Consider the following 16,026-nt stretch of genomic DNA (forward strand, 5'->3'; position numbering starts at 1 on the left):
TAGCAGGAAGTATAGAGCAGGAGGGCAAGGTTTGTGCAATTTTCTGAGCTTCATTTACCATCTTCTGCTGGTCCATCCAATGGGCTGAGCAATCCCATCACTTTGACACAATGGCCAAAGAAGCTCACAAACACTTAACCTCATAAGCCCAAGGAAATTGACATGCCCCCAATATTTCTTGCTGATTTTTATAGATGCAGAATAGAAAATATCTCCTGTCCAGATGCATCACAACTTGAGTCAGGAACTGATTTGCCCAAACCCACATGAAATTGCAAAGATGAGAGCACAGCTTAGCCCATCACAGAAACCAGCCATAAGTAAAACATGAAAATTTGTAGATACCATGATTGAAGTAAAAACAATGCTGGAGAAATTCAATAGGATAAGCTGCGTCATTTACATAGTGAAGTTAAAAATACATAACAGACATTTCGGGCTTGAACCCTTCATCAAGGTATGTAAACATTGTCGGCAAGTGTCCAAACACAAGAGTGGGGATGGGGGATGGTCACAAAGGCAGGAGGTGATAGGTGTAGAAGGGAGGGAGGGGACAATAGTGATTAAGGGGGGAGACAAGCTAGGTGAATAGAAAGGGAGGGGGGGGGGAGACTCACCACAGTCCAGAGACCCAATATGGCCTTTCAAGTGAAGCAACACTTCACTTGTATATCCGCAGAATTGATTTACTGCATCTAGTGTGGCTCTCTCTACATTGGAGAGACTTGGAGAAGATTGGGAGATCGCTTCGCCTAGCACCTTCTCTCCATCCACACCAGAGATAAAGACATTCCAGTAACCATTTCAGTTCTGTGTCACACTCCCACACTCAACTTGTCTGTCCACAGCCTTATGTACTGTCCCACCAAGACCACCCGCAAGTTGGAGGAACACCATCTGATTTTTCATCTGGGCACTCTCCAGCCAGATGGCATTAACATCAACTTATCTAGTTTTGCTAACCTGCTCTCCTCTTCCCCTTTCCAGTTCTCCTCTTCCTCTATTCAACTAGTCTTCCCTCCTAACCTTGATTGCTGCTGTCCCCTCCCTTTATTCTCCACCTATCACCTGCCTTTGCGACCACCTCTTTCCCCCCAGTCTTTTGTTCGGATGTCTGCCAAATTTTCCATACCTTGATGAAGGGCTTAAGCCTGAAATGTCAGTTATCTATTTTTACCTTTGCTCCATAAATTGACATGCTGAGCTTCTCCAGCATTGTGTTTTTACACAAACCATGGATCACCCATTGACTTGGTCTACATCTTTTGCTTTCTTTGGAAAATGGCCAATGTATTAAAAGACCCACCAACCCCAGTCACATTCTCTTGTACCCCCACCTAACCTCAATGGGCAGAAGATGCACAACATTGAAAATGCACATCAAGATTCAAGGATAGTTCCTTTCCTGCTATTATCAGACTCTTATATGGGGCTCTCATTAATAAAAATAGGATCCCTTTGCTCTATTTTAATAGAACGTTTTTTCCCTGTAACATGATATTCTCCACTTTTGTTTTATTTTGTACTATCTACTGTATATAAGCACAGGTTGACTTGTTTCAGTAGCATGCAAAGCAAAGTTTTTCGATGCATTTTAATACACAATAATCACTTCAATACTGTCTTGACTACCCATTAGAATTCTCAGTATCACCCACTAGTAATCTGATTTCTACCCACAGCTATCCTACATATCAGAAACAAGTCCTGGCACCTCTGCACTGACCATCAAAGCAGTCATCGAGACTCATCTTACTTTTCCTCTTTTATCCACATTGATTCAACCCCTATTTTTCTGCCACCCACTTGAACAAAGGCTACGAACCTACCAACCAGCACATATTTGGTTGCGACCAAAGGAAACTAGAGAAAACCCATGCTGTGACACAGAGAATGTCAGGTTTAAACTGCATCTCTGTCTGTGCAGCAACATTAATGACTGCACCACTGCATTGTACATGTCCCTCTAGTAACTTCCTATGTTTACCCTACACCCATCGTCTGTCCACAATTACCTACTCACACAGCAGCCAAGTCTACTTGTGTATATCCATTGTCTAGCCATCCAGTTGTCTGCAACATGGGCTCTGGTTCATCAATACATTCTATTTAAAGTACTTCTTTTCATCTCCCTACAATCCTCTACACTATCATCAGCTAATCCAAATGGTTCCATTTGGAGACAACTAAAATTGATATTTAGAGTAAATTTCCTTACTGTAGGAAAAGAAAACTCCCTTTGTTGTGTCTCCTTTTGGGTTGTGTGTTTTATGAACCTGAGAAGTTGCAGCAAAGCTTTCACTGCATATGTACATTGTACTAATGTATATGACAATAAACTTAATTTAACCATGTCCTGGGAAGAAGAACAGAGATGGAGAACAGTATAGAGATTGGAAATAGACAGGACCAGAAGTTCAGTTCAAGGATATCAAGGTGGTGAAAAATATGGTTGAGTCTTGGACAGTTCAACAAAGCAATTTCAATTAAAACCATAACCAATGTTGAAAAACTAGAGAAAGATGGAAATACTCAACAAGTGACTATTGGGAGAGAAAAATATCTAACATTATCATTTGATGATCTTTCTAATCATCAGTTTTAAAAACTTTCTATGAGCAATAGAATTATCAAAGCACATCTATTGTTCAGCATCACTAATATTAAGGAGTCAGTCTTTTTAATTAAATGATTTCATACATCAATATATGCAAAATACATACATTTTTCACTTGCCAAAATGATATTCGTTGTATAATAAAAAATAAATGAAACATCTATGATTTCTCCTAATCTTACTGTTTCATGATAGTTGGTGTTCCCCACTGCAAGCTGCAAAACTCAACTGTATACAGGTACTCCCTGACTTGCAACTTATGCCCATCTGCACATATGATCGAATTTTTAAAAAAAATATAAAATGTATGCAGTTTATGTTGTATTTGACAAACTATAACAGGACATGAAAGAGCCAAAATGTTCGTACTTACTTTGCCAGTCAGCGTCCCTGGGTCCACGGGCTGTGCACTGCCATCTTGATTATGGTGTGCATGCGCGAGCCTTTGGTTGGCGTCTGTGCAGTGGGTTTGCATATTGGAGTTCGGTAGGCGCATGCGCGAGAGTTGAGCGCCCTGACGATACTGAATTTGCGCCCTTGATGCTCACGCACGTGCCAACTGAACTCCAATATGTGAACCCACTGCACATGTGCCAACCGGTGCACGTGGCCCATGCACGCACACAGGAATCAAGATGGTCACACCTAGCCTATGGACACCGACGAACAAAGTACACACATACATTTTGCCTCTTACATGCCCCATATCGCTCTCATAGTTTGTCACCTACAACATTTGATTGAAAGGTTGCTTTAAGACTTCAGTTCTCCACATGCATGGGTAAAATTCCGACTTGTGTCCATTTCGAGATACGAGTGATCCAGTAGTCCCAATTACAGTCTGGGGGTACCTATACTATAATTATTTGGTCCCAAAGGCCACATTACTCAAGGATGAAATGTGTTTACCAATCGAATTGGATAAAACGGCCTGTATAAATAATGTAATAGTTAAGTTTCTTTGCAAGAATAATTTCTTTATATGTCATATTTTACATAGTATAAGATTTGAAAAGGCAAGTTAAAATCAATGTAAACAAAAGAATGAAAGCCCTTTTTACTTTGACATCCAATGATCTGAAGAAAAATTCCCATGGAAAAAAAATGGAATAAAACTTCAGCCGTGTTCAAGTCACTTCAAATTTCTTTTAATGTTGTGCACCAGTGAAAACGTACCCATATACCTCGCACTGAGCTCCTCTCACAACATAAAGAGGAGGGGCAAATACAACTGCCCAAGCAGTTCTAAGGCAGTGAGATCAATGTCATTCTGAAACACAACCGCCACAGGCAAAAAATGCTACATTACAGAATATTTACAATCCAAAGCTTTAACCTAATGTTGCTGCATGTTTATGCAACCGTACAAAGATTTAGTTTACCTTCTGATAATCAGAGCGCAAATCTAATTATAACATTAATATTGACAGTGTGATTACTTTTTCAAATGGTCACAAGAGTGCAGACAGGGTCAAAAGCTAATATTACAATAATTACAACATAAAATACAATTGCACAATTAACCCACATGGTTAATTTGGTACAAAACAAGTATTAAATGTACCAGTACTAGTGGTTTTACATTGTACATCACTAGTTACAAAGGAAAAAAAAAAAAATCCTTTAATTGGTGAAGGCCTAATAATTACAATGCACATTACAGGTATACTGTCCTGAAATAAATACAGGAAATCTGGTAAACTATTCAATACGAGATTACAGTAGGGTCAGGAAATCATACCATTTAATAATGTGCTTAATTATTTTACACAAGATTTGAAAACGTGAAGTGTAGGTATTTGAAGTCCAGTAGAGCACAAAAAGAAAGGAAAAGGACCATCATCATTAAAGATGAATGGTAATTCCTGAGACAACTTTTCCAAAAGCCGTTTTGTGCTATTAAAGACAATTTAATATGAAGGGAACCATAATGGCACCCAGGTAACAAATTTAAACAATCACAATGGCTTCCTGTTTAGGTCAAGGTGGCAAGCATGAAGTCAAAAATCTTTATTTACCCAACACCCAAAAAGGTAGTTTGTGCTAATGAACTTCAAGCCCAAAAACACATGAAATATTTAACTGCGCATTTCTGTACATAAATCAGGACACAACTATACAATACCTGTAGATGTTAGGTATTACTCTTTATTGTACAACTATATGAACATAAGCTGTGACAATGCTCAATATACTTACCTGTACATGTTGAAATAAGATCACAATTAGTTAAAGCTAATTCACAATAAGCTATATGGATTCAGGTTTTACAATTTATAATCACAATTTCTATATATATATAAATATATATATATATATAACCTTATTGCGACGGAAATTTCTAACCGTTTATTGGTATGAGGGAGGAAGTGGCCAAACTCACACACATTAGCATTAATACCAGTACATTCAAGAGTGAACTGTATCTCATACAAGAAACTTCCCTGATCTCATAATATAGTTTTTCTTCATAACTTCAGCTCATTTGCAATTTTGGATGCAATGTTCTTGAATGCTATTGACGTTCCTGATATTCGTTTAAAACGAACACCATTTAGAGATAAACGTGGCAACTTGCAGACCTCCATTTCCCATTGAACTAAGTTGTCCTGTCGTGCATCACCATGTACACAGAACAAAAGGAACCTTTCTCGTTGCTCATAATCACAGTTATTAGCGTCCAGCACTTTTCGGATCTCTCGCATCATATCGTTAGGATCCATTGAACTGGTGGTTTTCATGCTCCATGTGAACCTCAAAGACCTTGGTTTTGCATCTTTGTTGTCATCTCTTTCTTTGTCTTTTGATTCTCCTAACATACTCCTGAAAATAGAGACATATCTTCGCTGTTTAGGTGCACAATGGATACAGATTATTGGCCTGATTTTAGAATTATGGTTTTTAATCATATTTACAAAATACATTTACATTGTTCTGAACATATTGCAACTCTCAAAAGCTACTTTGACACTACAAAATATATTTACAATCACCGCATTGTAAGATAAACTATTTGCAATTTGTAGCTGAAACCTGAAGGTTTAATTTGAAAATAACTCAGCTAAAACACAATGGAATTCTTCGGCCTAGCAGAATATTTTCTGTCATCATTAAAATGTTCTGGATTCTTCAGCCTAGTAGAATATTTTCTGTCATCATTAAAATGTTCTGGATATATGCAGATATTAATTGGTGCTGCATTATAGAATATTGAGCAATTAATATTTGAGCTCAGACACTAGGTATTAATGTTTTATTCATTATTTATTTTAAAATGCAATATTACTTTTACTGGCCTTTGCTCTAAGAGCAGATTCATAAAGACAAGGCTAGATTTGCCTTAGGATAGCTTTCCCTCAAATGATTAAGAACATGATACAAATTAGTTTGGCATTCCACATACTGTAGATACTAAAAACCAATTAATAGAAACAATGAGTTCCATTGAAGCTTTGCATGTGAGCCTCTAGCAATGACCCTGTATTAAAATACTACTAATTTTAGTGCTGTCATTACATGATGCAAAGGATAATGTTAGAGACTTCTATCTTTATAACATTTAATATGCATGACAGATGAAGCACCCAAAACAAGACTATTGTTTTTAATGTAAAGGTAAAGGCAGACAGCCCCTTGCCCAGTGCCCCTCACAGAAACCCAGTGTTCCAAGGTGGTCTCCCCTCCAAGGACTGACTAGTCCTGAGCCTGCTTAGCTTCTAAGATCAGACACTTTCAGTCGATCCTGCTTAAATATTTTTGGGAAAGTTATGAATATTCCTGAATCATGAAATATTTTAATTGTCAAAATCAGGAATATCAATAATGGTTTCATAGTGATTTGCCTTCAAATAGGAATTGCTGAAATGAAAAAGACAAATATCCACTTGTTTGGCTACTCCCACCTGCATGATTGCCCAGTGTAATGATAATTAAATGATAATTAAAGATCTATCCATCTTTACCAGTTAATTTCCACCATATGTTGGATGGAAACTTTTGTGTAACTTTGGGATTCACACAATACCTTCGCCCTCCAAACCATGCTGTAATTACTATCATATTTCAAATTATTTTTATAAGGTATCCCAAATCCATTTTCTTTTCATCTCAGCTTTGCCTTGAGAAGAACTCTCAACAGTAATGCAGATGGAAAGTCTGACACAAGATTGGTGAAATATTTTTAAAATAATGAAACTCCACAGGTTTAATGTGTCCTTTATGGATTTTCCCTATTAGCCGACTTGTCAGAGGTGCGAATCAAATAATTAGGCTACTATGACATAAATAATCTGTTATATTACAGTGAGATTACTTTTCATTAATGATAATAAACTTCAAATGAGTAGGCAAATGTTTTCCTAGTTTCAAAATAATTTGGACTGGATGCAAATTGTTTGGCAATATATGTGGCAAATTGGAACACATCATCTCTGCCTCGCCTTAAATTGTTGGATATTCAATAATTATGGCATCATCTCAATGGAACTAAAACAATTGATCAAAATTGTGGAATGACACAAATCATATTTTATATATTAATATCTTCATCCTCCAGTTATCTAGGGCAGATGAAAAAATTTAAATCATCAAATGTTCCTGTACACCTTCACTAGGAAGTGGAAGTTAACATTTTTAGATTCCAGCAGTGAGAATCATTAATCAAAATCCTTTAGCCAGGAAGGAAAATTTTGTATCTGAACTGTATTCTTTCCAGTGAGATTTGTTGATAATGAGAATTATGACTGATTCATGCACTTCTGCAATAATTGCTTCGATTAAATTTTCTCCAGAGGCCAAAGATAAAATGTCATTATAAAAGGTTAAAGTAATAAAAAAAATCTATTGTATTCCACCTGATATTATATATTCATGAGAGAATGCCTATTGTATGTCTAAAATTCATTCAAGACCTAATGAATTTATGATGAGGGTGATGTAAAATATAACATGGTAATTCCTGTAAATTATCTCATATTCAGAAGAGACTCTAGCATTTATTAAATTTTCTGCAAGAACTTGTGCTCTAAGATGAACTACACCTTTTCTGAGATCCCCAGTCTTTTACCTTTAGTATTCCTAATGATCTACCTATGGCTTCCCCCACCACTTCCAGTGATATTTTACATGCTGCTCTTTTGCGCTATCATTCATCAGCTCCTACAGTATGTCAAAGATGCAAGCTGTTCACTGTTATCTCACTTGATCATTGCAACATCTCTGACTATCAACATCTACTGTCTGACTATCAACATCTACTGTTCGATAAGCAGAATATATTTTCAATTAAGTACTGATAATCACAGATGTGCTAATTAATTTCTTCAAATGTGATCACAAATACATGACTACATTAATACAACATAATGTTATATTTTTTAAATGGTATTTTAATGGTATTTCATCGGATGCAAGGATCAACAACGAGATAGACAACAGACTCGCCAAGGCAAATAGCGCCTTTGGAAGACTACACAAAAGAGACTGGAAAAACAACCAACTGAAAAACCTCACAAAGATTAGCGTATACAGAGTCGTTGTCATACCCACACTCCTGTTCGGCTCCGAACAGGGTCCTCTACCGCATCACCTACGGCTCCTAGAACGCTTCCACCAGCATTGTCTCCGCTCCATCCTCAACATTCATTGGTGCGACTTCATCCCCAACATCGAAGTACTCGAGATGGCAGAGGCCGACAGCATCGAATCCACGCTGCTGAAGATCCAACTGCGCTGGGTAGGTCACGTCTCCAGAATGGAGGACCATCGCCTTCCCAAGATCGTGTTATATGGCGAGCTCTCCACTGGCCACCGAGACAGAGGTGCACCAAAGAAGAGGTACAAGGACTGCCTAAAGAAATATCTTGGTGCCTGCCCCATTGACCACCGCCAGTGGGCTGATATCGCCTCAAACCGTGCATCTTGGCGCCTCACAGTTCGGCCGGCAGCAACCTCCTTTGAAGAAGACCGCAGAGCCCACCTCACTGACAAAAGGCAAAGGAGGAAGAACCCAACACCCAACCCCAACCCACCAATTTTCTCCTGCAACCGTGTCTGCCTGTCCCGCATCAGACTTGTCAGCCACAACGAGCCTGCAGCTGACGTGGACATTACCCCTCCATTAATCTTCGTCCGCGAAGCCAAGCCAAAGAAAGAAAGAAGAACTCCGCCCCTACTTCAGCTGCCATTTAAACCTTCCTTTATGCCTTTAAAACTTCTTGACCGAACTATTCTGACACTCTAGTAGCTGACCTCCCAAATCCGATGCAAGTGTAAAGTCATCTAAAATTCTCCTGTCTATTAATGCATCAAATCCATCTATCCCACTCACTTGTCCTTGCCTACTTACACTTGTTCTTGGTAAAGCTATGCATCGGTCTTAAAATTCTTAACATTGTTTTCAATGAACTTTTCATCCTCCTCTCTGTAAACTCTTCTAACTCTGCCAAAATCTGTGCTTCCTCAGTCCTGATCTCCTGCGCATCCCTAACATTCCGTCACTCCACCTGGTGGCTTCACTTTAACCTGCCGCAGTCCAAGCTCTGAAATTTCCTTCCTTCTTTCCTAGTTGAAAAAATGCTCCTTAAACCTACCTTTTCATTGTCCGCTTGGACCTGCCCTAAAATCTCTTGATGCTGCAGTGTCAAATTTAATTATTTTGGCAAATAATGGTGACCTTCACCATATAATTTCAGCAACAAAAATAATTATTACACATGACAATAATCGCAGTGGGATCTCACCTTGCAGTCTCAGCTCTGCCACTGCCTTCACCATCACTTGGGCCCCTCAAAAGCAAATGAGAATTAAGGTTCAATGTAAATAGAGGAAACAAGATAACAAATTAGAGACCTGACAACAAAGTTGTGGATCCAGATCCCATTTACATGAAGCAAAACAATAATACAGAATTATAAAACACAAAAACAAACAATCAACAGTCCAAAATTATATAGCTTTAAATGTAGTCAACTTTGAATATAGATTCTTCATTTAGGACTTTGAGTTACAAATCTTTTACTATTTAAGCAGGCTCAAAGCAAGTGCAGGGACGAAATCCATCTGCAGTCAAAATTATATCTGCAGTATTTCAATATAGCATTCATATAGTAATTTGACCAGATAACTAAACATTTTTTTTGTGGTTTAAAATCAGTGTGGCAATGACTATATTATCACGAGAAGCATAATTTATTATAAACAGAATTTAAAAACATTTCTGCTGAGGAACCTCGCTATTCCTTCTGTCAAGTAGATTGCTGAGTCTTAGTGAGTGAAAAGAGAGATCTGAATTTCCTCAAAGAACACGTCTCTTAAATGGCCCTATTGTTCCAGCTTCCATCATCAACCCCTGGCAAGCATTACAGGCACACACAACTCACTGTGTGAAAAAAAACTTACCCCTAATGTCACCCCTAAACTTTGCTCCCTTCACTTCGTATAGATGTCCTCTTGGTGTTTGCCCTGGGGGAAAAAAGTGCTGACAGGCCACCCTATCTATACCTCTCATAATCTTGTTGACCTCTATTAAGTCACCTCTCATCCTTCTTCGCTCTAAAGAGAAAAGCCATCTGTCTGCTAACCTTGCCTCATAAGACACATTTTCCAATCCAGGCAACATCCTTGTAAATTTCCTCTGCACCCTCTCCAATGCTTCCACATCTTTCCTGTAATGAGGTGACTAGAACTGAAAACAACATTCTTAGTGTGGTCTCACCAGAGATTTACAGAGCTGCAACACTGCCTCACGATCCCTGAACTGCCTCACAATTTGCTGATTAATGAAGCCCAGCATACCATAGGCCTTCTTTTTTTCTATTATTTTAGTTTAGAGTTTTCATCTACAATGCAAGTAACATTTAAAATAGTCACATCAATTATTAAACGTTTATACATTGCATTGTATTTTAATTCCTCCCACCCCACCCACCAATATACAAAGAAAGCAAATAACCGAATAAAAAAGATCACTTTCTGCAATTATTCCGACACATACAAAAATATTTCCAAAATATTCTTTGTAACACTATGCTATATAAAGATATATTCAACCTAAAAAGTAAATACATCAGTTAGTAATCATTTATACATTGCATTATGTTTTAATCCCCCCTTCTCCCCAACATTAAACAAAAAAAATGAATATGAAAACAAATAAAATAATTTTAAAAACTAAAAAAACTTAGTCCAAAAGCACTCATCAAAACTCAATATCATACTCTATCTTCTAATAATTTATATATTACATAAATTACTCCCAACATTTCTTAAGAAAACACAAAATAAACCTGTGTGCTGACCTTGAAAGATCTCTGGGTTTGGACTCCAAGGTCCCTTTGTTCTTCCACTCTGTTAAGTATCCTACCATTAATCATGTACTCTGTGTTTAAGTTTGACCAGCCAAAAGGCATCACCTCACACTTATCCAGACTGAACTTTTCTGATACTTTTCCGCCCAACTCTGCATCCTGTCATAATCCTGTTGTAACCTATGAGAGCCTTAAACACTGTCACTTAACCACTAATCAGGATAATGTGAACTATTTTGTAACCACGTAAGAAATCACCCTTCTCACTGAGAGTGTGTGAATAGTTTCCTGAGATAGTGAAGACATCAGTAAGTAAAGTCTCTTTTTTTTTAAATTTGAATCTTGGATCTCTAAATTATTTAAGAAGCCTCCCAAGTAATACAGAGACATAACATGGTGGCAGCAATATAAGAGAACAAGAATACAGCCATACAATTGATTGAAAGTCACGGAAATACGAAGGGGAAGAGAAAAAAAACATGACTGAAGAAATGGCTGGAGCAACAGCAGTTCACCCAGTGATGGACTGGGAAGCTGAAGACAATGCTAATTCATTTAAAAAGTTTCAGAAGTGCAATTTAGCATTCAAAAGCTATTTTAAAAATGCAACGCCAGAAGAGGTCAGTTATATTCTTCTGTGGACAGGGGAACGAGGCCTTGACTTATTTAATTATTACACATACAGAGCTTACAAAGGTGGATAAAAATGATCCAGAGCGGATATTTGCAAAGTTTGCTTCTCACCTTGAACCCAGGGCTAACCATAAAATTAAACGCTATGAATTTCAAGGCTGAATGCACAAGACTGATGAAATTGTTGCTGCAAAATACAGATTTAAGGATATAGAGGAAAGATTTGTTGATCAACTAATATGGGAGAGTGCCCATCCTGAAGTGCAAAAGTCTTTAATAGGAAAGGATAGCTTGAAGCTGACCGAGGCTATAGACACAGCCAGAGCCTTTGAGGCCACAAGGACGCAAATGAAATCCCTATCTATTCAGACCCGCCCACAGCAAAAAGAAGGAAGGCTTGATGCTGCAAAGAACACAATCAGAAAAGTACAAACCCCCAAGACCTGCAGGAAATGCGGCAGACAATACCCCTTTGATGACCGAAACAAATGTCCCAGACAAGTTTCTGAATGTAGAGCTTGTAACAAACTACTGAACGAAGATGTCCAAGTCTGGTATGAAGAAAACAGTAACACCAGTTAAGAAAGAAGACAAGCAGACGATACCCCAGATAAAAGGAAACAACAATGAAGACTCTGACACCCAGGTACTGGTCATAGAATCCATATGGATTCATGAGATGTGGGAAAGATGAAAGAATGAAGCGAGTTTCACACAAGGATCCAAATACAGAGGACAAATCAGAACAAGCCTTCGATATTTAACCTAAAGGTGAAGCTGGATACTGGATCACAAAGCAACGTCCTTCCATTCAGACTCTATCGCTAGATTTTCCCAGAGACCATAATAAAAGGGTATCCAAAAGACGGTGCTTTGGAAACAGCAAATGTCACATACCCATGATCAAGTAACTAGGGAGAGCTAAGATCAATGGCTGCCATAAGGGAAAGAATATCCTCTGTACATTATATGTGGTAGATGCAGATGGACCAGCAATTCTAGGTCTGGATAGCTGCTGGAAGTTGCAGTTGGTCTTTGTCAATTATGAGATCCAGACGAAGAGGATATCCAAAAGAATCAACAGACACATACGCAACAAAAAGAGGAAATAATTTCCACAGAAGTACCTGCCAGGCCATGGCACACAGTGGGAGCAGCCTTGTTCACCTAAAATCAAGAGTAGTATTTAATAATAGCCTGTAACTACTCTAAGTTTCCATTCTTCTAAAGGGTGAAAGACCTGAGAGTGTCAACTATCACATCAGAAATGGGAGTGCTCCTTGCTGAACAAGGAATATGCGAGCAAGTAATATGTGACAATGGAACACAGTTCACGTCACAAGGATTCAGAAAGCTGGCTTCAGAGTATGGGTTTGTTATCACTACATCATCCCCATAGTACCCCAAAGGTCATGGGTTCATTGAAAGACAAGTGCAAACTGTAAAACACACACTAGTTAAATGTTGCAAAACAAAAGAAGACCCAGACCTAGCTCTTCCATCATTATGAGCAACACTTTTAAAGGCTGACATGAAGTTCCCGGCAGAACTTCTAAATGGAAGGAGATGTAAAACTACTCTGCCAAGCAAAATACACCCTCCAGAAGACCAGGAGGAAACCAGAAGAAGACTGGGAGACACGCAAGAAGAAGGATGCCAGCATTATAACAAATATTGCCAGAAATCTTCAGCGGTTAGCATGTGCCTATTTAAGAGCTGATGTTGAAAACATGGACCTCAGCAAAGGTCATCAGAGAAGCTGAGTCACCAAGATCATACATTGTCAAGACAGACTTTGGCAATCAGCTGAGGAGGAACAGAATTCACATCCGGCTGACACAAGATGTGACGAAGCAGAAAGCTTTAATACCAGCAAAGCCTGCAACACTAGTATCAAGTGAGGTATCAAATGAAGAGACCACAATCACTAATACTGAAACATCAACACAGCTGTTGTCAGGTGAAGCACAACAAGCTACATCAACTACATATGTACCAGCAACACAGAGCCCAACAGTCGCAACCAAATCCACAAGATGGCGAAGCAACATACTGCCTCCAGTGCAATATTGTTAAGAACTATTTAAAAAGTTGTGTAAATAAATTAGTGTACAAGTTCAATTACTTAAGTTGCACTGGAAAGAAAGTGATAAAGAACGTGAAATATTTATTTTTCTTTAGAAGGAAGGATGTCATATCGTCAGGATAATGTGAACTATTTTGTAACTGCGTAGGAATACACCCTTCTCACTGTTGTAATTGTAGTGCACCACTGTGGGGCCTATGTATATGTGAGTATGTGAACAGTTAACTGAAATGGTGGAAGACATCAGTGAACAAACTCTCTTTTGTTATTTGAAGCCTCCCAAGTAACACAGAGACATAACAATCATTATCCACTACACCCAAGGTCGGCGCTGCCATAAGACAAACTAGGCAGTCGCCTAGGGTGCAGGACTCAGAGGGGCACTGTTGAAGAAAGCAAATTGTGCACTGCAGTTCAGGTAGGCCAAGGGATGGGTTCAGAGTTGGCGTCAGGAGTTCCAGTGTGAGCCTGTAGGCTGACTGTTGAGTGGAAGGTTCGGAGTTTGGCGTTGGGGGCTCTGGTGAAGGCCAAGGGGAGGGTTCAGAGTTTGGCATCGTGAGCTCCGGTCACAGGAGCTTGGAGCTCCTGATGCCCAACTCCGAACCCTCTCTTCGGCCTACATTGGAGCTCTCAACTCCCAAGTTTCTGAGTCTGGATCGGGAGCTCTTGGCCAACTGCTGAGGGGAGTCTTATGTAAGTCTAAATATGTATTTGGCTGTTTGAATAAGTGAGGCATTTACATTTATTGTAACATTGGTTTATGCAATTATTCTAACATTGGTTTTGGCAATTTATTAACACTTCATCAAGAAAAGTTGGTCAGTCCATGACTAGCCCCTTTTTAAAGGATCATAATTCATGAGAAGAGGAACCAAGCAGATACGAGACCAAGATAGCCCAGGGTAACTTGTTAAGGCTGGTTTATAATAGCTGAATTATAAATTCTGCATAGATGAGAAATAAAAAATATATAAATTCTTAAAAGAAATCAACTCCAGCAATTACTCCATGCTATTTTTGTTGTTATATTAATGATTTTTTTTTGTCCTATTTGTCAAAGTTTCATAAAACATGAGAAATTCAAAAGGCATACTAACAGAAAAGCATTCTTGAATTTCCATGTGTAAAGCCATGCTGAAATTATACAGTTACATTTTGCTCAGGGTTCTCCATCAATGTATTACAAGTTCTCACAGTTGTTGTTGTGCAATATAGAGATACTCTCCTTCTAGGCAGTTCTTCAAGAGACATGTAATTGCGGAAACTGCCAAAATGTTTGGCCTGGAAGTCAGCCTGAAAAAAACTGAGGTCCTCCATCAGCCAGCTCCCCACCATGACTACCAGCCCCCCCACATCTCCATCGGGCACACAAAACTCAAAACGGTCAACCAGTTTACCTATCTCGGCTGCACCATTTCATCAGATGCAAGGATCGACAATGAGATAGACAACAGACTCGCCAAGGCAAATAGCGCCTTTGGAAGACTACACAAAAGAGTCTGGAAAAACAACCATCTGAAAAACCTCACAAAGATAAGCGTATACAGAGCCGTTGTCATACCCACACTCCTGTTCGGCTCCGAATCATGGGTCCTCTACCGGCACCACCTACGGCTCCTAGAACGCTTCCACCAGCGTTGTCTCCGCTCCATCCTCAACATCCATTGGAGCGCTTACATCCCTAACGTCGAAGTACTCGAGATGGCAGAGGTCGACAGCATCGAGTCCACGCTGCTGAAGATCCAGCTGCGCTGGATGGGTCACGTCTCCAGAATGGAGGACCATCGCCTTCCCAAGATCGTGTTATATGGCGAGCTCTCCACTGGCCACCGTGACAGAGGTGCACCAAAGAAAAGGTACAACGACTGCCTAAAGAAATCTCTTGGTGCCTGCCACATTGACCACCGCCAGTGGGCTGATAACGCCTCAAACCGTGCATCTTGGCGCCTCACAGTTTGGCGGGCAGCAACCTCCTTTGAAGAAGACCGCAGAGCCCACCTCACTGACAAAAGGCAAAGGAGGAAAAACCCAACACCCAACCCCAACCAACCAATTTTCCCCTGCAACCGCTGCAATCGTGTCTGCCTGTCCCGCATCGGACTTGTCAGCCACAAACGAGCCTGCAGCTGACATGGACTTTTTACCCCCTCCATAAATCTTCGTCCGCGAAGCCAAGCCAAAGAAGAAGTTGAAGTCTCACGGTGGTACAATTAATAGAGCTTCTACCTCACAACTCCAGTGATTCCGCTTCTGCCCTGAACTCTGGCCCTGTCTGTGTGCAGTTTGCACATTCTCTCTGTGATCATGTGAGCTTCCTCTGGATGCTTCAATTTCCTCTTGAATCTCAAAGATGTGGCCAGGTTGATTATTGGTCATTGCTGTAG

At 39.5% G+C, this 16,026-nt stretch overlaps 1 protein-coding gene across 13 annotated transcripts in view; it reads right to left on the minus strand.

Annotated features, from left to right (window-relative positions):
* Nucleotides 1–3,749: 3,749 nt before the first annotated feature.
* The window catches only part of LOC138760542 (serine/threonine-protein kinase MARK1-like), a 302,067-nt gene continuing 289,790 nt past the window's right edge, over nt 3,750–16,026 (minus strand). For all 13 annotated transcript variants that reach the window (XM_069931242.1, XM_069931237.1, XM_069931240.1 and 10 more), the window contains 2 exons: nt 9,358–9,402; nt 3,750–5,440 (listed from right to left, as the gene is read on the minus strand). In XM_069931242.1, coding sequence (XP_069787343.1) covers nt 5,086–5,440; nt 9,358–9,402 — 400 coding nt within the window. In that variant the 3' untranslated portion in view covers nt 3,750–5,085. The remainder of the gene's footprint in view (nt 5,441–9,357; nt 9,403–16,026) is intronic.

Source organism: Narcine bancroftii, chromosome 4 (assembly GCF_036971445.1).
Source record: "Narcine bancroftii isolate sNarBan1 chromosome 4, sNarBan1.hap1, whole genome shotgun sequence".
In the NCBI taxonomy this organism is placed as follows: domain Eukaryota; kingdom Metazoa; phylum Chordata; class Chondrichthyes; order Torpediniformes; family Narcinidae; genus Narcine; species Narcine bancroftii.